Here is a 27,769-nt window from a genome sequence, read left to right as displayed (position 1 = left end):
TGGTCTTCACTTATCTCGTGAACTGGCTTGCACAAAGATGCCGTTATGCAGCAAAATATATGTGTTGTGAATGAGTTTGTCCTGTGTTCCTTGAGTAGTTCTCTGATGATTTTTCTTTTAGACCTTGTCACGTTAAATAACGTTAAATAACGTGACTGACGCGAGTTAGCAAGATAAATATTTATAGTGGCAAAAAGCTACATAAAACATTTTCCTTTTTTTCTTTTGCTCTCCACTCTTCTTTGAAATCAGGCAGAACAGTAAATTTTTCTTCTTTTTTGCCCAGAATCATAATTTTTTCAAACTTTATTTTCTTTACCATATTGAACAACTATTTATCATTTTACCGTGGGCATTTAATTAGTGCACAGTACGTTGTGGTCCTTTTCAGCTGAATTTGTGTTTATATCTGTCTAAACAAGAATGTATTAAATAACAGCTTAAATGTCGATATTCTTTCTTTACTTTGCTAAAGCCTTAAATGACATGAATCCACATATATATATATATATATATATATATATATATATATATATATATATATATATATATATATTCAGGTTACTTTTATCGTGTTGTGAAAGTTCACGTGTTCCAAGTAAACACCTAGGGAATTATAAGCATAATTCTGGCAATTATATTGCAGTAGCGACAACGTAAATCACTTTAAGCACTTGAGTATTTGCCATATAAATTTCATTGAAAGTTACTAATGGTGCTAAATATTTAATTTTAATCAGTTGCAAGTCACTTTCAGTAGTCACTTTCAGTTACAACTACATAATTTAGGTTACTAGTTTGGTGAAATTTTCAGGAACATAATAAACATGAATTGCACGATCAACATTAAATCAAATGAAATTCATGGACAATTTAATCAGAAGAATACATATGGCACAAAATGGTTTTTTGATAGAACTAAATACATGACTATGAACATCAGCATTGACAAATGATTATCTTGCAGCTCCTACATCGCCTTATTTGTAATGCGTTGAAAATGGGAATGTCTGTTTTACTCTCACCAAAATAATCATAGGTGTTGTTTTGTTATGATACGTAATGAATTTTAAATATGATGCAGATCGTCAAGGAACAGTTTAATTAAATACAGTGCTTTCGATTTATGGATATTCTGTACATGTAGAATATATATATATATATATATATATATATATATATATATATATATATATATATATATATATATATATGTGTGTGTGTGTGTGTGTGTGTGTGTGTGTGTGTGTGTGAAGACGAATGTGATGTTTCCGTATAAGTGTTCAAGACAGTAGAAGACATACACACCAAACAAGTGAAGATAACAAAGTCTGTAAGAAAGGTACAATTTATTTGTTTCAGATTCATGTCTAGTCATATAAATAGACATCACCGAATAAAATTATATATGTAAAGAGTACATGACTTTTTCCACATGAAATCAATTCCAGAGAATACAAGACTATATTTGTATTTTTCCACATGAAAACAATTTCAGAGCATTTAAGACTATATTTTTCAGAGAATACAAGACTATATTTTTCAGAGCATACAAGACTATATTTTTCAGAGAATACAAGACTATATTTGTATTTTTCCACATGAAAACAATTCCAGAGAATACAAGACTATATTTGTATTTTTCCACATGAAAACAATTTCAGAGCGTACAAGACTATATTTTTCAGAGCGTACAAGACTATATTTTGCTGGTAAGATGATAGACATCATCCTTGAAAGCTTTTACATTTTGAAGTTTGAAAAAAGATAAAACCTGAAACACTCGTAATCTAACCGGAGTTCTGGCTTCTGCATGTATATTAGATCAACGAATCTGCTTATGAACCATTCATTTACAGTTGTACTAATCGCTTTTGTGTATTTTATAATGCATTCTGCAAAACTGCACAATAAGCATATCTTAATTAAAGCCACATTATGCATGAATATAAACGGCGTTCACCCTTGAAGGTGAGACACATTTTAATTCAACCAATATGCTCCATATTTGTAATTAAATAACACTTAATAAGCGTCCACGTTCAGATAACAGGTAAGTAAAAATGTTCATATAATATTGCAAGCAGTTTGAATTTAAAATATAAAAATTCACATGATCTTGTACTTATACATTTACAGATTACGACTGTCATTTATTCATCCAAGTCATCAGTTAGACAAATGTGCATATACAAGGAATAAGTCCCTTTGTTGCAGTCCTTTTGCGTCTGACGAAGATTATTTAAAATTAAAATAATTTCTAGTATTTGCTATATGCATCACGCATAATTCAACATAACTTGTCAATTCAGAAAAAAAGACTGCAGCCTGAAACAAACTATATTAATTATGATACCACCGTGTTGTGTAAGATTGTTCAACCTAATTGAATTTAAGACCAACTCGACAACATTTAAATTAAAACGCTTTTTCTATCAAAACTATATTATAGGAAAAATGTACCAATATACTTATTACATACATCTACAGCGAAAAAACATTGTATTGTCAGCATCAAGTGTGTGTGTGTGTCTGTGCGCGCGTGTGTGCGTGTGTATAATATGGAGGAAACTGCTGAAATAATATATAAAGAGGTATTTTATCCCCGGAACATCGCACGTGCAACAAAATAAATCAATTGGCAGAACTAAAGGATACACCATGGGTAATGCTGTACGTAGGAACGTGGCCCATACCAAATCTACGCTCCATATAATGTTATCATTATTTATAAAAAAGAGTGACACTGATCATTATGTCAATGTTCTAGGATTAGTTCATAACCTTAATTTTGGGCTAACCAATATAGAGCATAACATTATCGGATTATATTATGTTCGCAACGATCGAGAGTACAATAGGGGGAACAAATATCACCACGAACACAATGTGGATAATAATGCTTAAAAACCCTACGAATAAATAATGGCAAATGCAATAGGTGTAAAGCCTAATGCTTCATTTTCACATAGACTGAATCACGTTTATATTGAGTCATGCACCGTTTGCAAACTTAGCGAAAACTGAATATGTTATATGGATAAAACCTGATTAAAAACCTGAAGACAATGAAGGTGGGCGCATTACATTAATGAATTTGGAAGTGCCACATGGCTTGAACAATTACTTCAATAACTATCTTATATCACCAGAAACGATGTACCACCTCTGGAAGTAATAAAGCATTGATAACCAATATTCCAATTAACCTAAAAAAAACAATAAAAATAACTTAACAAATTACAGTGTAGGTGGAAAATATAAAACATAAATACATTATTCGCTTCAGTAATGTGAAGCTTAATATAGGGTAACTTAACAGCTGAACAATTCTAGAGGATTTTATATTCCAGGAGCTAGGGAAATATTTGAGACGAGGAGCTACTAACAAATTCAAAAAGAACTTTTTATATTGAAGTATATTCGGTAATGAGATGAAAATTCTAATTCAAATGACAGGATCAAAATCATGTCGAAACTAAGATACATTTTTTAAAATGGGAAAATAGATACTTCCTTTGTTTTCATGGAGAAATAAAATGCAACAGAATTTGGTTATATTGGCAAGAATAACTACAAAATAACATAAAATCGAACCATCTACGATTGTTTCACTGTGCTAATACCGTTCGAGTGTCTAATGTATGAATGGTAAGTTTAACTATGTAAAAGATAATAAACAAAACTGTTCAAAACTTAAATACATTCATTATGAATCTTATTTGAAACTGACAGGATTCACAGGGATACGATAAGTACATTACCTTTTACGACACATTTAATTAAAAGATACAAAATATTTTCAAGGTAACACAAGTAAACAGAAAGTTATGAGCTAGCGGCACATTGTTAGATAGATTGCGGTTCAAACCTACTTGCTTAGGTCTTATCATAATGAGATTTACAACCTTAAATAAAATACATACATCTAACGGATCATGATCATAAACTGCGGTCTGCTGACAAAACGATGCAATTCTTTAAACTGATACATTTAAGCAACAAATGAAGTTCTATTGAGTATATAAATAATAGTTCAGGAAGCAAATGCTTATGTTCCCATCGGTTATGTTGACATTGGGTAACTTAAGGTAAAAGTAGAAAAGTCATCATGAAAATCTTCTAATTACTGTTAATCTATAACGTTTTCCGGAACATGGAAAATACTGAAATATACGAACAGCACTAACAATGCATGTGCACTTGGAAGACATTATTATAAAATCATCATGGATTTTGGTATATCATCCCATTTACCAGGCAACGCTTAAAATGAAACGTCAGTCATTTGGGAAAGTAGAGGCACTCTTGTTCTGCTCAGATGCCTCAAGTGTTTAACGGCAGAGGTAAGTTATAACCTGTGAATAAATAAATTCTTCAAACAAATCAGAAACGGTAGGCAAGCTAAAAATAAAACTCTAATGAAGCAATGAGTGGTGTACCAGCTAACAATTAGACATGTGCACACATTTTCCGTTGCACTTGCTGAAAAACCAACTCTCGTAATATTTTAATGTGATTGAAGGAAGTTATTTGTAGTTTTGCTCAATATGTTTAATTAGCTTGATCACCTTTACTCAATTATTTAGACCTTCTAAAATATTTATGTAAGCCTTTACACTGTTTTTACCAGTGTAATAAATGCAAGAAGTCCTGAAATATCTACCCGAAAGTGATCTGTTGAAAAGTATGACAGACAAGTCTTGCCTTGAATCTGCTGAATAATTCATATATATCCTGGTGCACAGTTAACATTATACTCCTTGATGCTTTGTCAAGCTCAATTTTACAAACATGGATGTCATATTTAACACTCGGCTTAGGACAACTCCAGGACTGAAGTGCAAAATTTTGAACAGGAATTAAGACAACTAAGCAACAGAGATGCAATCAACGGAAAGATGAATGAGTGAGCATTACTGCAATAACATTAGCGAGAACATCTAATTAATAGAAACCGTCCTAGATCAACCGGTAATAATAGAGATTTACAAACTCCGAAGCCACAACCTCTTTTAACTTTAGTACGAAGTAACCACAGTTTTACAAGGGATACCTGTTTTAAAGACGTCACGTTAATAACAAACAGTATAGTTAGTGTACAGTATGTTAAAGATATATGTTTCGTTTGAAGCGCTGTCCATCTAATATATCTAACATTTTATCTGTATTCAGCTGGATGGATAGCTTCTGGATATAATTCCTATCAGTACCTTAGAATAGATCTGGAAGGTAAATGGAACATCAGTGGATTCGCTGTACAGGGTGCTACAAATGGATGGTTTACAAGACAATTGCGAATATCATACAGGTAAAAACTTTGAATCTAACAGGTGCACAATATTTACGTGGGCCTTGTGCCGTTTTTACTGCAGGTTACCTCTCATCTGTTTCAGCGCACATCAACAAAGTTAGGCGCATATATAAAGCAAATTAGGTTGATGTGGCTTTCGAAACGTGCATATCGGTATCGTTCGATACTTAATAACCCTTTTCATACGCAATAAATTTATGCTACCATGGAAACACAAACTTGTGCCACATTAGCATATAAGAGAAACAGTTTACCCTAGGTTAGTAGAAAACATGCAGGATATATATGTTGTTGCTAGACCAAAGGTAAGGTACATTTTTCGATCTCTCGATAGATTTATTTTCCTCGTTGAGTCCAGAAGCTTTGAATCGAACAAGCTCAAATATACCCAGACGATTTTATCGGCTTAATATTGTATGGCTTAAGTACCTGAAGATGGATTACATTCAATTTCAACACCTTCGTGTAATAATACAACAATATCTTTTCGGGGAACACAAAAATACAAAGTCACTGAAGAGCGAGTCTCTCTTATCGTCTACAATAGATTGGGATGCTTCTGTAAAAATTGAGTTGAGAAGATTTGTGTCTGACTATTCATAATTTATAAATAGATATCCCCCGTTAACGACATTACGGTACATTGGTAGGACCTGATTTATTCTCATCACATTTGATATGATCAGCATTGTGTTTATATCACGTTTCATTCCCTAACCAATTCCCGGTCTGCTAAGTCCACTCCAAGCTGTCCTTTGATATGAGAATTATTTTCGGATGCGAAGCGTTGGTGTCTCGTTTGTTACAGGCGATTTTTGGGAAAAGTTAACTATTTGTTCTGTGGTGCTAGCACATAAGCACATTTGAAACTTCGTTTTTAATACATTTGGATAGAGTCCGGATTACTGGGAAATTAATAATACATTTAGGATACTATTATATGAATTCATACACTGACAGCTTTAATTCTTTCACTTTTCTTTGGTTTATGTTGTTGGAAAATATATATAATCAAACTGCAAATAATGATTTTGCGTGAAAGTGTGAAATACATTTAAGTGTTTGTATCAGTCATATTCAAAGAACCACGAAGTATATATGTTGTGGTCCATTATGTAGAGTCAACACTATACTAAACATAACTAAAGGGATCACATCTAATGTCTGATGTGCGCATGTGGGAAGCTATAAAGTTAACTTGATAAGAAAATCGGCTCAAACCTTAATGAGTTATGAAGCGTTGCCCTTCATGGTAGTTTAAAGCTTGGGTAGGCTTTAGAAATTCTCCCCGTGATACGCATGGTTTATCTGCATGTCGATTTGTATAAACAAAATAACATTTATTCACATAATCTAGTAAAAACATTGTAGCAGAACCAATGTTGCCAAGGATAAATATATTTGACGTACTATTTGTTTACTTTTGTATTTTATTATTTTCTCTTTCTATGCTGATTGATTTTTTCCGAATGTCATAACTACCTGTGTCTTTTTATTTTGGCTCTTAAGATTACTATGTTAGCGTTTGTTCACATGGTAAAGCAAGGTTTTTATTATTGTGTTGAGTTTTAGCACGTGTACCACACGAATGCTCTCCAGTGAATCCTTCTGAATTTATTCAACCAAAGTTTACAAAATTAGTGTTTTAGCAATGAAATAAACAAGTCTTAAATTTAGGAGGATAAATACCAGTAAATATCGTGCAGATCAACAAGGCGGGTTAAAATGTGCAATTGCCATTTACAAATCACTTTGCAATGCAAATCGTAAAAGGCCATAATGTAACACATTTTATTAAGTAACGTTCATAAACCTCGCTTCGACGAATGACAGTGTCCGTTATGAGTTTACCCCACACTGCATTTCTTTAAATCAAGTTTTATCGATATAATGATTATCGTCATACAGATTTATGTCTAATGCATTATCAAATTTTGTCTTTAAACAATGCAGTCTCTTCTCATTTGAACCAACGAGCACAAAAATATTTTAGGGTGTCTAATTATTCAATGTTAAACTTGACCAAAACTTGGCAAGGAAATGGAAAATAAATAATACCGAGAAAAAACGGAAGTAGTAATCGTTTCCTCAAAGAATGTATGCAAGAAGTCTTTTCTATCAAGCTGATTATTTAATAAATTTCGTCGACGTTTTAATACAGTTCGTCTATCAGAACTGGGAGCGGCGACAATACACGTCATTTATTTAAACAATTTTTTAAAATAGAAAATCAAGTCTGTTTGCCAATTTTGCCTTAACATGTATACTTTTTCCGTCTTACTTCGTCTCCAGCGTAGTTCTTTATAAATTGTGTTTGTTAAGTTAATGCTGCTACTTTTTCCGTTTCAATAATATGTCTAAACCTTCTCATTATTTATGGAACAGTGATGACAACATGGTTTGGTATCCATACAATTCCCATCTATCTGACGACCTATTGGGCGAGGTCATGGCTGCAAATGAACAATATAATCAAATAAAAAGAATTCAACTAGTTCCAACAATTAAGGTAAGATATTTCAATATTTGTGAGGTGAATTAAAGCTGAAATTTGACATTAATTATTTTAACACATAGATCGGTTTGATAACAATTAGTGACTCCTCTTCTGCAGCTTTATTTTAAAAGATGTGTATATTAACACAGACCACATATATAATGCAAAGATTCCAACGGAAGGAATACATCAAAATGTTTAAACAATTAATTTATTCTAGAGAACCTAAAATGTATGGATATAAAAATTAAACTGAACTTGTCTTTATTATATTGTATAAAGATGATCTGGCTTTATATATTTTTATATTACACGCACTTAGTTCTCGATGAATGCAAACCAAACACGAAACGTAGCACAAACCATAGAAGAATCAACACGATGTTATCTATAGCAGATTATAAACTGTCACAAGTTAACTTTTACATATATGCGCCATTAAAATATCATTCAAGTGATAAAATACGATATTTATATCAGTGTAATCATGATATATGTAAGGATATCAAAGAAATAAAAAAAACATTATTTTATTATACGTAATAAACCTATTACAATCACAAAAAACTGACGGCAAGCTAACAGTCCCAGAGGAGAGACTACGTGCACTGTGGCTTATTTCAATTGCTTTACTGTAAACGACAACAGCCTAAACGTCCGTTCTTTTTTAATGTTGTAGCAGTTTATTTGTAAAACTACTTACTATCGTTTATCTAATTAGCAATTCTCTATTGATATATTATCACACACACACACACACACACACACACACACACACACACACACACATATATATATATATATATATATATATATATATATATATATATATATATATATATATATATATATATATATGTTGCAGGCACGATTCATAGCCTTCAATACTGTTTCATTCATCGGTAGACCATCTCTCAGACTTGAACTGTACGGCTGTAACGTCGGGAACTACAGTAATCCCATATACACAACCATTGACAAGGATATCGAGGTAGTACTGCATAAATGTTTTGTTCAGCTTAGTTCAATTCACATCGATTTAATTCAATTCAGCTCGTTTCAAATATATCTTTATCGCAGTAACGGTATACTGGTGTATTGTGACCGAGTCATTTGCTGTGTACAATGTGCCCTTGTAAAGCATATTTTCCATCAATTCATATATTAATAATTGCTTGACAAATCAAGTATGTCCCTCAGCGATATTGTCGTAGCATAATGTTATTATTTGTCATATAGTGTCTCATATTTTGGTCATAATGTCTATAACCTTTACCTGTGAGTCAGACGACTGGAAAGATAGCAAATTATCCTTTTGATAAATATCTCCTACTTTCTCTAATTTCAATATTGTTACTTGGCTTTTATCGGTATATATGGGAAGGAGTTGCGTGAACTGTAAGCACTTTTCTGAATACGTTGTCTGGTACTAATTATATCAAATAAATGATAGATAAAATCAAACAAATTTTAGGATAGCCGAACGTGGATTCCAAGTCAAAGTCCGGTTGTCGTTGACAGAAAGATAGCAGTCAGACCTTCTGGAATTTTATCAATACAACCAGGCGTCACGGTAATATTCACAACTCCAGAAGCTGAACTAAGTGTCTTTGGTGAGCAGAGCTAGGTCTCTCTCTCTGTCTCTCTCTCTCTCTCTCTCTCTCTCTCTCTGTCTCTCTCTCTCTCTCTCTCTCTCTCTCTCTCGATCAAACCGGTATTCTTCCCTCTAGTAAACAAACGTAACATATTTCATCCTTCTTTGAGTAGTGTTGTGAATGGACAACTCACGAATGGGATGACGTCTTGAGACCAAAATTGTTTACATTCACGACACAACGAACACCGAATCGAAATAGCTTTTTATATCTTAAAATAAGTTTGAAATAGCTTTTTATATCTTAAAATAAGTTTTCGTGTCTGTGGAATGTTATTTCAGAACTTCCACTGACATGTTCTATGATAATTTCATGAAGCCCTTTTGTTCACACTTACTATATATATATATATATATATATATTATATAATATAATATATTAATGTAAACAATTTTGGTATATCATACCAATAGGATATTATTTGCAATTTAATGAAGCGGCGCAAATCATAATGACATATATACAAATGGAAACTTTCGACTATTTGGATACGATAGAAGAAAAATATCGTATTGCATTACAAAGATTATTGATTTAACAATTCAGACCAAGGGTTAACGATACTGACATTGCAAAGATTCTAATTTATCCATAAACGTGACATATTTTCTTTATGTTGCTGACCGTACCAATCATTCAATTCTTTATTTTTAATTCCGTCAGAATAAAATATCTCATGCTTTCCAAATTGTATAACCATATGCTTATACTTCAAAGAAGGCAGCGACCGTATTGTAAAACGGCGAGTCAAAAGAGACAATTGCATGTCATTCTTTATGCAAAACTAATTATCTTACGACGATTATTTTTGTGAAGAAAGAGGTAGCTCCGTAGTTCAACCTTGCATTTCGATGTAAGCTATAAATTGTGCTTTGATTTGAAATTGATTTGATACTTTTCTGCACAATGATTGAAGTCAATCATCTGTGTGGCCAAAGGTATTGGTCTTGCTACCATTCTTGTAAAAGTTATGTCTGTTTAATATTTTTAAACAACTCTTTTGAAGCATCATCTTCAAATGGCAGGAACAAAGTCTAAAAACAAGTTGCAGGCTATAAGACGTGAATAACCTTAAGATCATTCTAGTTTCTTCTTTAACGCTTGTGCGCAACTTTTGCTTAGTCAGTGGGAAAATGCTTCTGCTTCCTTTGTATATATAAGTTAGAAATAGAGGTAACCTTTGTGACGAACATATATCTGGCCGATGAGACACAAATTGTATGTTCTGAAAAATTATAATTTGGTGGCCGAACTCTTTTAATTCTAAAAGTTTGAAATGGCAATTTCTGTCCACTTTTTAATTATAATTGTATTACAGGAAGGCTGTCTACAAATGGGGTCAATGGCGTACCTGTTTTATTCAGTGGTAGTCATCCGGTCATGCAAGCCATCAATCAATGGAGTGGAATAAAACGTCAGGCTGGAGGTAAAGGTGTAGATTCTAACTACAAAACAGATTTCATTTTCTGGTAGGTTAGAAGTTAAAGCTCAAAATCGGTGTCACGAATTTGCATGTTATTTGAATGACACAAAGTTCAACAGATCATAAAGCAGGCATGTCCTCGAGATCATTTTTGTTACTGCAGTGTACTCAGTCGTAATGGACAGAGATCCGATCTACCCGCTTAACAATTGTTTCTGGAATTGTATTATCTTGCAAATGGAAATTTTATCTTCTGATGGTTGAATTTAAAGGTACCTCAGAAATGTGCCTTTTCCTAATCAATCCTAGTGTTATGAGTGCGAGATAGTTATACATATTGTTTCGTAAATTAAATATTCTCCACTATCAACACTTTAACCAGATTTTCATCCATAAAGATTGTTTACATTAATCATGTAAAGTTTAAGCGGCCATCAAACGCAGTTTTCAAGAGTATGCAAACAAATTCATGATTATATTTATGTTATAGAACATTCATATTAAGATAAGTTATTCAGTTTAAGTAGTACACGTTATTAATAAATTTATAAACAATAAAATACATGAATAGATGTGTGTGTTTGTCTCATTCTAAAAACAGAAAGAGTCACTTTGATATTCCTTCGAAATGTAACAGCATAAATGATGGTTGACTGAGCACTGCTTTAAACGCACAAAAATATCTATATCAATCGTGCATCTTATTTGTCTATCGAATTGCATTTTGTTTAAACCCACATAAAATACAAATATAATTGTCAGAAATAGGTGACATCACAAATGTTTAGCTTTGTATACATACTTTTGTATTAAATTAAGTACGTCCTATACAGAACCTATTGAATATTTAATATTTTTGAATGCTGGTCACAATTTCTTTCTTTAACGCCCTCTTTTATTTTACTTTCATTACTTAAGTGTTCCATTTTAAAGACTACATTTTATTGTCTGTGTGTTTAATAGCTAAATCCAGATCAAGTATCACGCCGACATTCTTTCTCCAACAGATGACATGTTCTATGACGTTTATGTGCAGTATGAAAATAGTTTACATCTATAACATATTTATATAGCCACCGTCATCATTAAAGTCGTCGTCATCGTTGGTTGTCAATGAGCACTTAATTTAAATTCTTAATTACAACGAAGGAATAAATACATCAATGCATACCTAATCGTTTTTTTTCAGGCTCCATTTTTACTGTTGACACCCGAATTAGACAAGCAACTGTAGGCATCACGGGTGCCTCACAGGGGTTGAAAATTTTGAAGACTGTAATCCATTCCTGCAGCGATGCAATTCGAATATCTAATGGGCTGGAATATAACAACATTTCTGTGATAATCGAATCGAGGCTTGTTTTCAATGAAAGAGGGATCGTTCTGCATGGTAGTAATGCTGTCCCCTATATTACCATAGAGAAAACAGAAATTATGTTGAATACAAAGAGTGGAGTTGTTGTGGAAAACTGGGACCGTACATTGCAGGATCCTTTAGCTACAACAAAATTGAACCTGATTAGCTGCAAATTAAGCAGGAATTCACAACATGGACTAGAAACGTCGCAATCCTATCCAGGGCACATTCGGGTTGAAAATTGTTCTTTTGAACAAAATTCGCAGCAAGGAATATATGTTTACAGGTGGTACAGTTATGGCAATAGTATGAACATGACGGTATCTTCTTCAAACTTTTATGGCAATGGTGGGCGAGGAATTTATATTTATCAAGTCTACATTGACTCATTTGCTCTAATTTTAAACAATAACAACTTCACGGGAAATATATATCAGGCAGTGTATATGTACGTTAATCCTGCATATGACCGAGCTACCTTTATTACAATTATGGAAAATGTATTTTCATTCAGCCCTGGACAGATTTATCCCCTTGAATTTCAAAATACAAGAAGGATGGATTTTCAGTTTCAGAATAACACTTGTATGGAATCTCCTGGGTGTCTAATTCTAAAGAGCAGCATTGATACGGAAGCAGTCATCACGTACAATCGATTTAAGAACATATACGGGGTTTCAAACAGTGTCGTAAGTTCAGATAAGGCTGTACTTATTTTCACGAACAACAAGGTAGAAAATTGCAGTACGTCGACTCTTCTTGAAATCGGAAGTGGCTTTGATCATGTCATAAAGCACAATAACTTTACTTCAAACAGTGGCATATCGTGTCTTCTTAAAGTTTCGACCATATTTGATAAAGACAAGTTTATACTGGCCCCTGACAATTATTGGGGAGACAATAACATTACAACTATAAAGCAGAAAATATGTGACTTTTACTTAAACGTTGCGGTGGCACGTGTCAAATTGCAATACTATTTTGCAGACCCTTCCATGGAGAATGGGACTCTCACACACATAGATAATGAGGATAAATTTGATGATATTCCACAGTTATTGAATGGTTCTTACTTGTATGGAGGCATTATTACAGGCACACTAGACGGGGAAGACCAAGTAAATACCCCAGTACTTGTAAACCGGAGTATTCTAATAGAAAAGGCAGGAATATTATGGATCCTTGGAAACAACGTATCGTTTACAGAGAACAGGGGAATCGCTGTCAAAGGTTTATAGATTTGTTTTATATAAACAATTTTGCATTAATTCAAGTATTCCCGAGTAAAACATTATTTTAGTATTTGGGCTAGTTATTATAATCGAAAATGAACTATTTATACTGTCTTCTTAATTTCGAACTATGCTTATTCGAATGCAAAGAGTTTTCAAATTGTTGTCATTTGGTCTAATATGCAATGAAACAACATGACCACAACGTCCTCAAAGTAATCACTTTGCATTGCTGCAAAAGATTCGATACAATATTATCTTATATATATGGTCCTTCATGTGAACAACGTTGCGGCAAATTAAAGGCTTGACCATTAAGCTCTTATTTATATATCGTTTAACTAACATTTCTATTTATTTTTATATTTATTTATTTATCTATATATTTATTATTATTATTATTATTATTATATGATTATTATTTTTTTAAGGTCAGTTATTCGTTGGCAGTAACAGCAGCTTGGTCAATATTACAACTCTTCGATCAAATAAAACTGGCCAAGTCTGGAAAGGTATCACCTTGCATGGAGGACGTAAGTAGAAATCTTCGCATTTTCCCTTCCAACACTAACGATAACAACAGTGTGGCCATCTGCAACTCGATCCTCTGTTTGCTAAATCCACTTTATTGTTTTGTCTCTTGAACACAAAAATATTTAATAAGAGAAAACCATAGGAATCAATAATTTTTGTTAAATTCCTAGTCGTGTTCTTGACACAAGTTACCTATTAATGCTTGGCTTTGTTTCGACTCTAAATACCTTACCCAATCATAATTTTTTAAGAGAACTACTACCTCCACGCAAATACAACCCTACCAAATGTTGATTTTTACTGGAGGAAGCTAACTGCTGTCTGCCGATTTATGGCGGTCCGACAGAGCTATCTCCCTTTACTTATAAGACTTGCCGTCAAAGCCTAATAATATATCAGTTATTATTTTCGCTCGTGCCAAGAAGCACGCTCCCGTCACGAGAGACCATGCAACAGGCATAATTCACGTGGAGGATAAACCTTTACAAGTTTGGGGAGGTTTTCACTTCTGAGGAAAGTGTCCTCCATCAAACTTTTTCTGTTCCTATCCCTACAAAGTACTGCCTCACTCATTTGCTAACACGTTGTCGTAGTCACACATTTAGGTACTTACAAGTGGAGCCTAAGTGGCTTCACCTTAAGTACGGGATATAATTAATTTACGTACGTGCAAGTCTCTAGCGCTTATAAAAATTTCTAAAATATATGTAATGCCATTAATAACTGGTACATATTGGTAAGTTTCTGTTCCAAGGTATTCGTAACGTCCGGACGTCAACTTCAATGTTTTTACTTGTAGAAGCGGTCTGTGGGCCTTTTTATTATATAGGCAAATGCCTCATTTCGGAGTCTGATGCACCTACTATGTAAATATGTATAACGGAGCCAGAATTCTTCATATCTGAAGCTTTCTAAGTGTAATATAGAAACTTGTGTACATTGCGTTATTGCTTCCGCTCTGGTCGGAGAAGTACATGTAAGATTTATACACATGGTTTACCCAGCCATATCTCGCTCATGCTTGTTCCTGTAAGAGACACTTGAGTCATGTTTCTCTCCAGAAGCATGTGATCATATTTAAAGAGAACTTTGTCACTCGCACGGGTAGCCTATGCGACTTCACAACACACTTTACATATGCACAATTTCGTCATTTCTTGTTAATTTGCTTTACCACGACATCCCTAGCCTTGGAATGAAATACTTCAATGATTCTACCTGTGTATACCGTTCTAGACCTTCCCTACAGGTAGCAATGTAATTGCGATTGTATGTTATCACTATCACATTTTTACAGGTAATCATCATACCAAAGACTTATACAAATGGCACTAACAGCTCCTTCGCTTGGCGCTCAGTATTAAGAGGTTAGTGTTAGGACTGGTCCGCCTGGTGACAGAATAATGTGATTGGGTGGGACATAATGTTTCATGTCTGCGGCATGATTCCCCAGTGAATAATTTCTCTATATACTGCCACACTGCAGACATTGTAGCGATATGACTGAAAATTTTTTAAAGCTACGTCAAAAATCCAAATTACACACTCTCATTTGGTATAGCTCTACGCCCACACAGTATTCAAACATCACATGTGCAGGACCACATGCTTATAATTCTTCTCCTTATAGCTGGTAATGTCATTATATTTTAACTATGTCATTCATTGTTTTATAGATTATATGTAATCAATTTCTGGGTCAACAATTTTAAGATTTAGATCTCCTCGGATATTACGTTCTGACAGACAGGTGCAGGACTATAGTTTTAAAAGTTTTGCTATATTTGTTTAATTGAGAATAATTATGGGCAAACCGCAACAAAAAAAAGCTCAGGGCGAGGACGTCAGAAGACTGCATGCTGACCTTTCCTCAGTATGAAATTTCTGGAGGAGAAATGAGATAAATCAAATTAGCTTTCAACCACGAAGCGCCTGACATTAACAGGCTCTGAAAGAGCTATATCACCCAGGTCACCACCAGATGACTCAGCATTTATTGTCGACTCGCTCTTTATTGCCTTCTCTGTGATAGACCCGATTCCGATTGCCGAACATCCAGTAACAGAGCTGACAGATAGTCATGTTCCCTCTCACTCAACAAACATTCCAACAGATTATATGGATCAAACATCCGACAACCCATCCCAACGGATAATCTTATCGATATCCTTCCCAAAGGTTGGCCTACATCGGATGCGACTTACCTTGGCCATATTCTTGGGATCACGAAACATCAATATTACGGGCTCAGTCACTAACAACCCGGTTTCCAGTACGTCGAACCCGACTTTTGTAGACATGTGCAGTGAACAGTGTAAACCCTCATACCACCTCAAGACACTCATTCGGCACGACGACACGAACAGTTACTTACGCTTCAATTACGTCGCTTCGCAATTATTCAAACCTCTGCCAAGAGAAGTAACTCTTTACTCAGCGACTATCTCTAAGACACGATTTCTAATCCAAGGCGTTCTACGAGATTTGAAAGCGACAGACCTCATGACTGTTCTCCAGCTAAGTCCAACGCATTGCCGGGGACCTTATCCTCACCTCATGCAACCCAGTTGATGTTACTTGATCTGCATTGCTGCCATCTATTCTACACTATCAGATGACAGATCTAGACTTCCGAGCCTCCATTGAGGACGTTATCCACCTCTGACCGCTGAAGATTTGTCCTCCTCCTACTACTACATCAGCAACATAAACAGAACTTCAGCATATGTTGACCTGACAACGTTCTGACTAGCCTCCCTCATCAATTTTGTCGTTGGTTCTACCTTTGCCACACACGAGTCTTTCACTTGGAACACAAGCAGTTGATAGTGATATCACCACTTAGGGGATGACAAAGGCACATTACATACATATGACCAGGATTGCCACTTTAGACCTTGGCATTTAGTGCGTAAAGCAGTTGCCGTGGCTTCGACGGTGAACTTTAGTCTATAAGGCTATTTTCGAACAGGCGGAACATAGCTTATCTTCTCCCACTTCGAATCCCTCAGGTCACGCATGGGAGTTAGTCTCATAAATAGCCTGTGTACTGAACAGAGCAGCTCATAACAATTTGTTCAGTGCAGTAATCTCAGCTACAAAGATGCAACTGGCGAAACGTAACTTAGTGACCTTTACCGCCACTTTCCTGAAGGACGGCCATACGTCCAAACCATGAGCACGGCCCTTTTCCGCGAACCTTCTCTTTCACGGATAGATTGAGGAAGTCTACAAACAAGACACCAAGGGGACCAGTTTCGCTTTCTGCCACAACCACAGCGTCGATATAGGTTTAGTACGGGAAATCAACCAAACGACCCAAGGTCCACTCATTGGACACGAAACTCTGAAACCGTCCTATGGACGCTTTACGCAGCGAAAGCCACAGTTCTCGCATACTAAAGCGGATTTAACACTGAGAGGGTCCTATAATTTTTTCTAGACTTATTTTGATCCCAAAAGCAAACGGCACTCTGCGTCTGGTCATTGACCTACGCCCTCAATCAAATTTTCCCCTTGGTTCTCAGCGAATTTTGAATGCCATCCATGAAAGAGACGTCTCCATCAGTGTGGACTTAAACGGTGTATACCTTCATGTCCCTATTAACACGACTTCCATGTGGTTCATGCGGTTCGCCTACAACATCGTGGACCAATTGAGAGCACTGCCACTGGGGATTATCAGCAGCCCTGGTGCTTCACTCGTCCTTTGAATACAATAATGGTGCATGTCCGGGTCATTTCTATGGCGGCAACATCAGGTTACCTGGACAAAATCCTGCAGAAATGTCATTGAGTTACATCAAACAAGATATGATATCCCCATTTACCAAAATGGACTTCTCGTTAACAAGGAAATATCCCACCTAGTACCATCTTAACAATTTCGGCACCTAGGTATGTAATTCAACACAAAAGCAACATGTTTTGTCTTCCTCAAGGTCGGTCATTGTAATCTGAACCATGGTAGCACCTTCACTTTCGAGCAATGATATCCGCACGCGAATGTTTCGCCAACTAGGCTTTATCAATATGGTCATGGATGTCATGATCTTAGATCGCCTTCCTGTACGCCCATTGTAAATGAATATTCTGCCCGAATAGAGGCCACAGTCTCAACATCCGCGCACAACTGGATCACCATCTGCGACATTGGAGCAATATAACTTCGCTCACTTCGGGTATACGTCTTCCGGTGTAGCCGCCCCAGATTAAAGTCTGTGCCGATGCAAGTGTTGACGGCTAGGGCGCCCAGCTCCTACCGACGGCTCTGCACGCTTTCCCTGGAACGAAATCTTTATATCAATAAGTTCATTGTAAGACACCATTGTGAAAACCATTCAGTGGTAGCAAGAATATTTGCATGGCAAGGGAGTTCCCATTCTTACCTACTGAGAGATTTGTCTCAAAACAAAAGAAGGAACCACGTCCTTCAGTGGTCACGTATCTCAAATACCAATGATGAACCAAGACCCGAGAATTTTGCGCCGTGGTGTGGGATTTCTAAATTGGTTCTGTCAACAATAAATCCACGTAAAATTTTACCATATGCCAGGACTCCTAACGTAATAGCCGACGATTTGTATTGGAACAATTGACTAATACAGAAAGAATGGTCTTTTCTTTCCTCGCTCTTTGTTCGGATATGTACCCGATGGGACTGACTTTTGGTGGACCTGTTTCCGACAAAGTGGAATACCAAATCCCATCCTTTATATTTCCAGTCCCAGACTCAAAGACCGAGCAATCAACGCTCTATCGAAGGTTTGGAATATGCCTACCCTCAAACATATTTGCTTTCAAAAAGTGATACAGAAAGCCGGAGATTCGGAATGTCACCTTATCTTCATTGCACCACACGGATGGAAGAAATCGTGGAACAACGACCTCATCAATGTCGCAAAGGGAACTCCTCGGAGACAGGATTTTTCCTCTTCTACTGAAACAACCACAATGGAAGTTGTTTCACTTCTGTCCAGAGCTATGGAATATTCACGTCTGGTTGATATGAAACAGGCCCTCAAATAAAACAATTCTTACAATCAGTCGTGAGAGAATCACTCTGGCAAAAAGTTCTTCCACTATGAATGCATGAGAAAGCAAATGACACATTTCAGTCAGTGACGCACAAACGAACACATCCTACCTTGCCAGGCATCTATACCGCAAATAGCTTAATTCCTCCACCTTTTCGTGGAGATAAAGTTTGCACTGAGTACAATAAAAGATTCATCATCACGTAAGAGTGGATACTGGACAAGACAAGGACTTTTCAGACCTACTATCCAACTTTGAGTAGACACGACCATACATGTCAGCTTTGTAACCAATGTAGAACCTATCTTGGGTGTTAACTAGTTGAACAAGACATATTTCAACCACTTTCATGGGCATCTCTGTCGCTCTTTTTATACAAGACCGGCTTTCTCATGGAGTTAGCGACGGCAGGCATACTTTGAGAAATACTGACGCTATCGGGAGATCTGATTTACGTTCAGTTCCGACAAGATGGGTCAGTCTTACTCATAACGGCATTCTTTTTTATCGCCAAGAACTGGATTCACTCCACGGGTAAACATACTTTGGTCACGAAGCCTCTGTTTAGCCTGGACACATAAGCTGAAGGACAACTACATGAGCCTTTTAGGGCGTTCAAATGGTACCTTATTGTACCAGATCACCCTTCTTTCTTTTCATAAAAGTAGAGGAGTATAAGTCAGAACAGACTATCTCATCCTGGAATAGGTGGGTCGTTCGGCATATAGAGAAATAACCCCAGATCAAATGATTTTATTACGCATTTCGGCTCACAAGTTTAGATCACTTGCCATCAGTCTAGCATTCTACTGGTACTGTTCGCATAACCGACATCATTAAAGCTTTGGCATGGAGATAGGAGCCCACCATCTCTCCCTCTCTCTCTCTCCCTCTCTCTCTCTATTATCTCCGAGAAGTGTTATACCAAATGGACACGTTTGATCTAGTGTAATATATATCCGCATCTGATCATGTCACCAGGTCGATCAACAGCGTCATAAGAGGCATCTTTACGATTTCTGTTGCATTTACGGGCCGAACTTTTTCCTTATTTGAAGAAGCGTCCCCATAGATGAAGTCTCCTGAAGTCGAGTTACGTAGAATTTCTCTCGCTTAACATACTGGACCGCATATGGTATCTTCTAGGTGAAGGGATGCACCTCCCTCCACCTCTTACTTGTTCTCCTAAGGTAATAGCTCGGACAGGACAGGTTTGTTGTGCAGTAAACCTTGTCCGATGGTGCCTGGCCGCTAACTCTTCATGTTGATGTGGAGCTCTTTAGGTCATGTCACACACTATGAACAACTGTCCTCTGACAAAGTTCCACGGTTGACTGCATGCGCTGCACGTTGCTGCTGATGATGTTGTTAAATGGCTTAGCACGCACTGCACACGATAATATATATAACGTATTTAATGCATAAACCATTTTTTCCTAGAAAAATATGTTTATTCGACATTCACCCTCCCGGTCTCCTCAAAGTTTCATCCATATAGAGCGTGCCTTCCGCCCCAGTAGGGACTGATTTATTCTTAGGCTTTTTCCGCAAGTTGTGTACCTAACGGGAAATAACTCTGACCGACCGTCAGATAGGTCGGCAGACAACTTTTAGCTCTCCTGAGCTGAGAGCAGTATTGGGAGTGTGGAGCTGGATTTGGGAAGTAGTAGAAGTTATCTTAAAGCATTATAACTGAGTAAGTATTGAACAATTAATTACACAAGTGAAGTGTTAATATGAAATTGTTAAAACCGGCCACACTGCAATTAACAATTTTAACGAGTGCCACTTTACGAGTTAAATAGATCCCTATTTATACCAACATACCGTTGAGTTTTATTATAAGTTTATTTAAGCAGAGGATGTTGACTTGCTAGGAATTTTTCCTTATTTCGGTTCATGTGGTAAAAGACTCTAACTCTGATAATAGTACAATTTACGAATTATTACACAATATTACCACACTGATTTTCAACAAAATTTATATCCTTCCTATATAATGCTTCATGATGTGTATTTTTTCGTACTATAATTGGAACTATCTGTCAGATCTGTCAGCTTTTCAGAGTGTAGCGTCTGTTCAATACATATTTTAACATCTTGTGAGTTTAGATAGGACTTTGGTTATTTACTCAACGTGTTTTCATTTTCAGTGTTAAATTATATATCTTTGACAAGTATACAGTCTGGTCGTGCTCAATAACAGACAATAAACAAGACCGTCATTAGTCGCTTAATTTCGGTTCGTATTAATCATTATTTTGTCCCCAAGTTTCCATCGTTTCTAAACGTAAGTGAGCAAGAAGAAGAACAAGAAGAATGAAATATCTGTATGTTTGGGAATATTACATTCATAAGTGAGACACATTTGAATTAGTGAGAAAAGGAACCACTTCCTGTAACGAGATTGGCGTTCCGGCGATAACGTTTTTTTCTCACTAACTGCAGTATTTCGAATTAGAGATGAAATATATTGTATTTAAATGATGTATATGTAACTCACAATATAATCAATGATTTGTTCTTGTTTATATATTTTTGTGTGGGGGTAAGGAGCGGAAACTACGTTTTTATTTAAATACTCGAAATTTATTATTATTATTATTATTATTATTATTATTGATGAAACATATATTTTGTTTCTTTTTCCAAGAATAAGTGTAATAGCGGTAACTTTGTTTCCACTTCCTAGTGCCGTTCTAATTCATAATCAACGCTGTTTTGAAGTACAAATATAAACAATATTCGAGTATTGCTGGTTTGAAAAAATTAGATCAATTAAATCAGGTTTATTAAACGTAACAATTGAGTACTTTGTATATTGAATACGGAAATGAAAACCCGATGAACCTATGACCCATAAAATATTTTGATTTGTCCTTACGGTCATATATATGTAGGAAATTACATTATCCAAATTTGAAAAGAAATTCAATCTACATCAATACATTACTCGTTGATAAGATAGTCAAGGAAATTATGTTTATATAAAGACACACTTTTATTACGCATGATGAGAAATAACCTTTCTAATGACAGAAATTATGTAGAGAGGGTTCATATTTTCTAAATTCACCTTCTAAATCACATTTTAACACGTCAGTAAAAAACCATACTAACCCAAATGTTAGCTTCTGTGTTTATTATTATCAGCAATATTTCTTGTCAAATTGTGCAACTTACTTTGCTAGAAAATTACTTTTTCAGGACTGATAATGACGAATACAAACATCAGGGGCGTAAGTGAAGCTATCACTGTGAACTCACTTAACATTAAAACCCAGACAGGCATCAATGCATCAGAGAATGTCACCACCGTAAAATCGGTATTTTCATCATCCAACTACTTGGAAGTTCGAGGCACCTACGCAAGCGATTCTGGCACCTTCATCAATGTACCGGGTCTAAATGGAGACTTGAGTATTCTAATAGATTCATCACGTTTTAATTTGAACAGACAGACAGTGCTAATTGAGCTGAATGATACACAGAATATGTATATTCATCTCTTTAATAGCACATTTCAAAGTAGCACATCCAATATCATAAGCATCACTGAACAAAGACCGCAGACAAATTTAACACAAGTTAATGTGGACATACAGGATAGTAGATTAAGTAGCATATCTAGTAATACGATATCGGTTTCTACTTGTTCTGTTCATTTTAGCTTTCGGACACATCGTAGCATTTTCTCCAGTTCATATTATATCATTTCCATTAATGCACAATCATCTAACACATTTGCTACCCAAAACTCGTTTATTGATGGTCAAAGAACGTTCTTTTTTCAATTCTGCAACAGACAGTTTGAAAATGTGAACGTTAGTCGGGTTATAAGCATTCAAAACAATACATTCTCAACATCATCTAATGGGGAGGATATTTATTACTACAGCTGGTATACAAATGATGCAACACACACATTCAATATTCAGGATAACGTTTTTGCACAACCGGGAATCACAAATAAACAAGGCTTTGTAGTCTACAGTCCATATTGGTACAACACAGCCAATAATTATTTCATTAGGGAAAATTCATTCTATGGGTACGGAACTGCTTTAAACTTCAATGGAAAGGCAAACGAAATTCAGATATCCCATAATACGTTTTTGAATAATTCGTATGTTTTGAAACTAAACAGAAGAGATTACAGTACAGGGTTTGTAAATATATCTGAGAACCGTATAGAACATAACAGTGCGGATGGAATCCTACAGATTCAGCCTTCTGTGTCAGATGAGAACGTTCGAATTCATGTCATCAATAACACAATTATAAATAATACTGGCTCGGTAATTACAGTGTCGGCTCCTTTTATACTTCTTAGACATAATTTCTTCGCAAATCAGAATGCCAGTTACAACCTGAGAGTCATTCCTGACAGAGGAACGTCATTTGCAGGCAAAGTTATTAATGCTTCTTTAAATTATTGGGGAACCACTGATGTCAACGTTATTGGAAAACAGATATATGACGCAACCTACGATGCATTGTTATCTGATGTCATTTTCCGGCCATATCTCGGCTCTATGAATATTACTAACATTCAAGATGAAGACGCCGCATTCGTAAGTCCCAACGGAGAAATAGGAGGCATGATAAAGGAAAATATTTATTTGTCAATTGAAAGAAGCCCTTATTTGGTGACCTCGAACATTGAAATTAAAGAAGAGGGAACACTTACGCTCGGTGCTGGAGTAATCTTAAAATTTAAAGCGAATCTTGGAATATCTGTCTTTGGTAAGTAAAACTGTAAATTGTATAATTTCAACTGCATTTGATGACCTTATAATTCAAACTGCTCCAATATTGGATTCTAATAGATTCTCTTTTATAAGTATGATTTCCAATTTTCATGCGTTCGTTATTTGACTATCGATGAATGTTTTCGATGTTTGCTTGGAAGTTCTCATGAATAGACTGACAGTCAGATACTGATAAACCATGTGTGGACTTGTTTTTCTATCTTGATTTTCCATCTGGTGATATTTATATTGCTATATATTGGTCCATTCTTGTTACATGATAGTGACGGAAACCAGGACTCCGCGAAAATCCTTTGTCGTGGATTATATCTTACTTTTCGTATCTAACATAGGTCGAAATTGCACTCTGACATAACATAAAACTCTTACATTCTATGCAGGCCCCGATCAAGTTTGTGTCATTTATTATATTCTGATGAACAGTTGTTCTCTTGTATTCCCTCCTGTAAACCGCCATATTACCCTTTTCAGTTTAAATTTCAGGTTCTTTAATAGCTTTAGGTAATACTTCACATCCAGTTCAGCTTTTCTCGGAAAGACATGACCAACAATGGCGAGGCATAGAGTTCAAGCGAAATAGAGGTACAGTTACTGTTTCAATTTATGTAATAATAGTGCAATTCAAGGTTATGAGATGGTAGTTAAGTTGTACTAGGTTATTTATCTTCCTTATTTAGGATTAGATCATTTAATGTCAACATTTGTCCAATAATGCAACTAGAAATAAAACGAAAAAAAATGGTATGTCAGCGTGTAAAAATGAACAATGTGGTATAAACAATAACTTTAGAAAGTCAATTAGACTTAATAATTGATTATTATTTGTATTGCAAAATTTAAATAATATCAGCGTCATTCTATAAGTTTCAATGAATTTGAAATATGTAAATATAAGCCCATTGTAGAAGGTCAGGTCTTTTGAATTTGCGTTAAATGTGTTATCATTGTAGATCTCTCCATTAGATTCACGTGTTAGGCTTAAGGGTTTATGCGGGTGAAGCTGTTGCGTGTAGCGGGAATGATTTAGTTTTAGATCCATTCTGGATGCAAGCACTCTCAGGTTTCACATGCGGAGTTCGAGAGTGTAGAATATATATATATAAATATATATATATATATATATATATATATATATATATATATATATATATATATATATATATATATATATATATATCTTCTTTATATTTGCAGGCAATGTAATGTCAACTTTACGCAGCATCCACGTTAACAATACGCTGAATGGTGTCTCTATCAATGGAAATTTTTCAGAGATAAGTGGTGTTGTATCCAACTTCTCACAAGAACATGGGTTTATCTTCACCACTACAAAGGATAACTCTTCTTACTATGAAATAAAGGTTGAAAATCTTATTGCTGCCAACAATAGCAAAAGTGGCGTTTTGATCCGGTCAGAACAAGTACCAATGAACTATCCAAGGATCGAGATTCAGAATTGTTTAGTACAAGGAAACACCGAAAGTGGATTTAGTGTCGAAGCAAATACCACAGTAATCATTTCAAAATGTCATATTGTGGATAATCATTTGAGTGGAGTATACATAAACACTGGGGGAAAAACCCACCTGTTCTCATCTATGCTGTCTCTGAACCGTCAGTATGCTTTAAATGCTTACAGGCCCTATGAAGTCCTCCTTGAATCTTGCAATGTGTCGAATCATAATTATGGCAGTTATACTTATTGGGGAGCATGGAATACGCGGCAATATATAGAAATCTATCTTGATCAGTCATCGCGTCTCAACGTGACCATGAAACGTAATCGATTCGTAAATAATACAGCGGACGGAATTCGTCTATACAAAACTTACTATAGTAGTAGTGAATACTTCTATACTTTAGAACACAATACATTTCAGAATGGCAATCGAACACTCTTAATTACGGATCAATCGTACTCGTACGCAAACAGTATCGGACACATTATGATTCGTAATAATACGTTCGAGAATATCACTGAATCTGTGTTTCAATTAGCATATATTGACATAGATAAAGTGTCTACCGTTTGGATAATGAACAACACTTTCAAAAACAGCATTACCGCAAACTTAATTGTCTTTACAGGAAATGTCGACGTTAGTTACAATGGTAATATTACCATTTATGAAAACAATTTTCTAGACAATAAAGTAAAGTCAACAATCGTGTTGAACACTTACTACGATAATGTAACAATATCTAAAAATATTTTCAAAAATATAGGATCTGAATGTGAAGTAGTGGGACCAGACTTCAAAAGTACCTTTTCTCTTGATGCCAAATTCAACTTCTGGGGCGAATCAAATGGGGAGAAGGTTGTAGAAAAGGTGTGCGGTTTTGAAAAAAACATGACAAAATCTTTCATTTACTATGTTCCATATTATATTGATGTTACAATGCAAACACAACTTGCACAGGAACAAGACACATTCAACCTAGATGGCGCCCTAGGAGGAGAAGTGACAGGATTAATAAATCTATTAAAGCAGATGTCACCGTATAGAATTACTCGATCGATCATGTTGAGGTAAATCCGTTCAACTTTCAATACGATGTTTGTATCAATGTATCATAAACTCTTTATGTCGAACGATTTCATACAAATATTTTCAAACTTTTTTGTGTTTATAAATATAATTTATTTGAATTTTGACATGTGTAACTATTTGAACTGCATCTTGTCTCAGTCGTAATAAATTACATTCTTTTTCACTTGGTAAACTTTACTTACCATGTTGGTGCACTTAAATATTGTATCGAATCAACGCGAATTTGTTACTTTTATCTTTCTAAGATATAAAGTAACTTTCCTCCCAAGTGATATTTGCTATCCATTCTTTTGTTTTGAAACTATATTATGAAATGTCAGTGCATTTTCACCAGATGAAAATTTTACAATTTCTTCTAAACCAATCCTTCGTTCAAATGTAGTGCTCCATCAAAGTGGCACCTGCTATAATCTTATGATTATGTAAATATCAAACATCTGAATTCCAGGAACGATTCAAGACTCGTCATCGAAGATGGGGTGATACTTCAATTTGAGAACGATCGCGGAATTTATGCATTTGGTAAGTTTGCAAAATTGTACATGGTCACAAATCATATAATACTGAAATGGAATATGCTACGTTTTCACAATTTAAAAAATGTATTTAACAATTATTCATCTTTAAAGAGAAAGTATTTTTACTATATGCATTTGTTTGTATATAGATATATAGATAGAGAGAGAGAGAGAGAGAGAGAGAGATAAATAGATAGATAGATAACTCACACCAAGTCTAAATACAAACTAAATTATACCCTTCTTTGTTTCCGCCAAATTGTTGACAAAAAAGACAATGTTGGAAATCTTTTTATAATTTCTTTTGAAGTTCGCATTGAATGTTGAAAGATGAATTAGCTCATTTGATTTTATTCGTGATGGGAGATGAGGATGTAACATTCAGGGATCACTATAATTGACATGTATTTTAATTTTTACAATTGAAGATAATATATCCTTGAGATATATTTCATCTTTACCATTGTACCTAGCCACGTCCGCCAAACGTTCTACATTAGTTTTATCCATTATTACAACATTTACTTCATTTTCTCGTTACCATTCCGAGAGGATCACCTGGACCCTAATTAAGGAAATATTTCGTACCAATCTGTATTATGTGCATTGTCATCCTTAGGTTCCTTACAAACAAGAGGTCTTGCCGACTCAAGGATAGTATTAGAGGGAGCAAATGCAACAAGATGGTTTGGGATTATTCTAAATTCAACAGTGACAGGTAGATTGTTGACATTTTATGACAGATACTGCATTTAGCATCATCTTACCTCATATTATTTGACCATTTATCATTGCCTAATTGACGATATATCTGGTTTAAACCAGTTATGTATTGACAGTATCTCCTCCAAGAAGTGATTCACTCAGTATTTCTTACT

At 35.2% G+C, this 27,769-nt stretch overlaps 1 protein-coding gene across 1 annotated transcript in view; it reads left to right on the top strand.

Annotated features, from left to right (window-relative positions):
- LOC149772572 (uncharacterized) overlaps positions 1-27,769 on the top strand; it is a 134,798-nt gene that overhangs the window by 72,583 nt on the left and 34,446 nt on the right. The window contains exons 3-14 of the mRNA XM_089947629.1: positions 5,176-5,311; positions 7,700-7,823; positions 8,677-8,802; positions 9,286-9,424; positions 10,785-10,892; positions 12,079-13,476; positions 13,910-14,011; positions 22,257-23,795; positions 24,305-24,403; positions 25,016-26,351; positions 26,822-26,895; positions 27,511-27,609. Coding sequence (XP_089803755.1) covers positions 5,176-5,311; positions 7,700-7,823; positions 8,677-8,802; positions 9,286-9,424; positions 10,785-10,892; positions 12,079-13,476; positions 13,910-14,011; positions 22,257-23,795; positions 24,305-24,403; positions 25,016-26,351; positions 26,822-26,895; positions 27,511-27,609 — 5,280 coding nt within the window. The remainder of the gene's footprint in view (positions 1-5,175; positions 5,312-7,699; positions 7,824-8,676; positions 8,803-9,285; positions 9,425-10,784; positions 10,893-12,078; positions 13,477-13,909; positions 14,012-22,256; positions 23,796-24,304; positions 24,404-25,015; positions 26,352-26,821; positions 26,896-27,510; positions 27,610-27,769) is intronic.

This window comes from Sinohyriopsis cumingii, unplaced genomic scaffold (assembly GCF_028554795.1).
Source record: "Sinohyriopsis cumingii isolate HCF-2022 unplaced genomic scaffold, ASM2855479v2 utg001392l, whole genome shotgun sequence".
NCBI classification, from domain to species: domain Eukaryota; kingdom Metazoa; phylum Mollusca; class Bivalvia; order Unionida; family Unionidae; genus Sinohyriopsis; species Sinohyriopsis cumingii.
The sequence above is the reverse complement of the archived record's forward strand: the minus strand, read 5'-3'. Positions and strand labels throughout refer to the sequence as shown.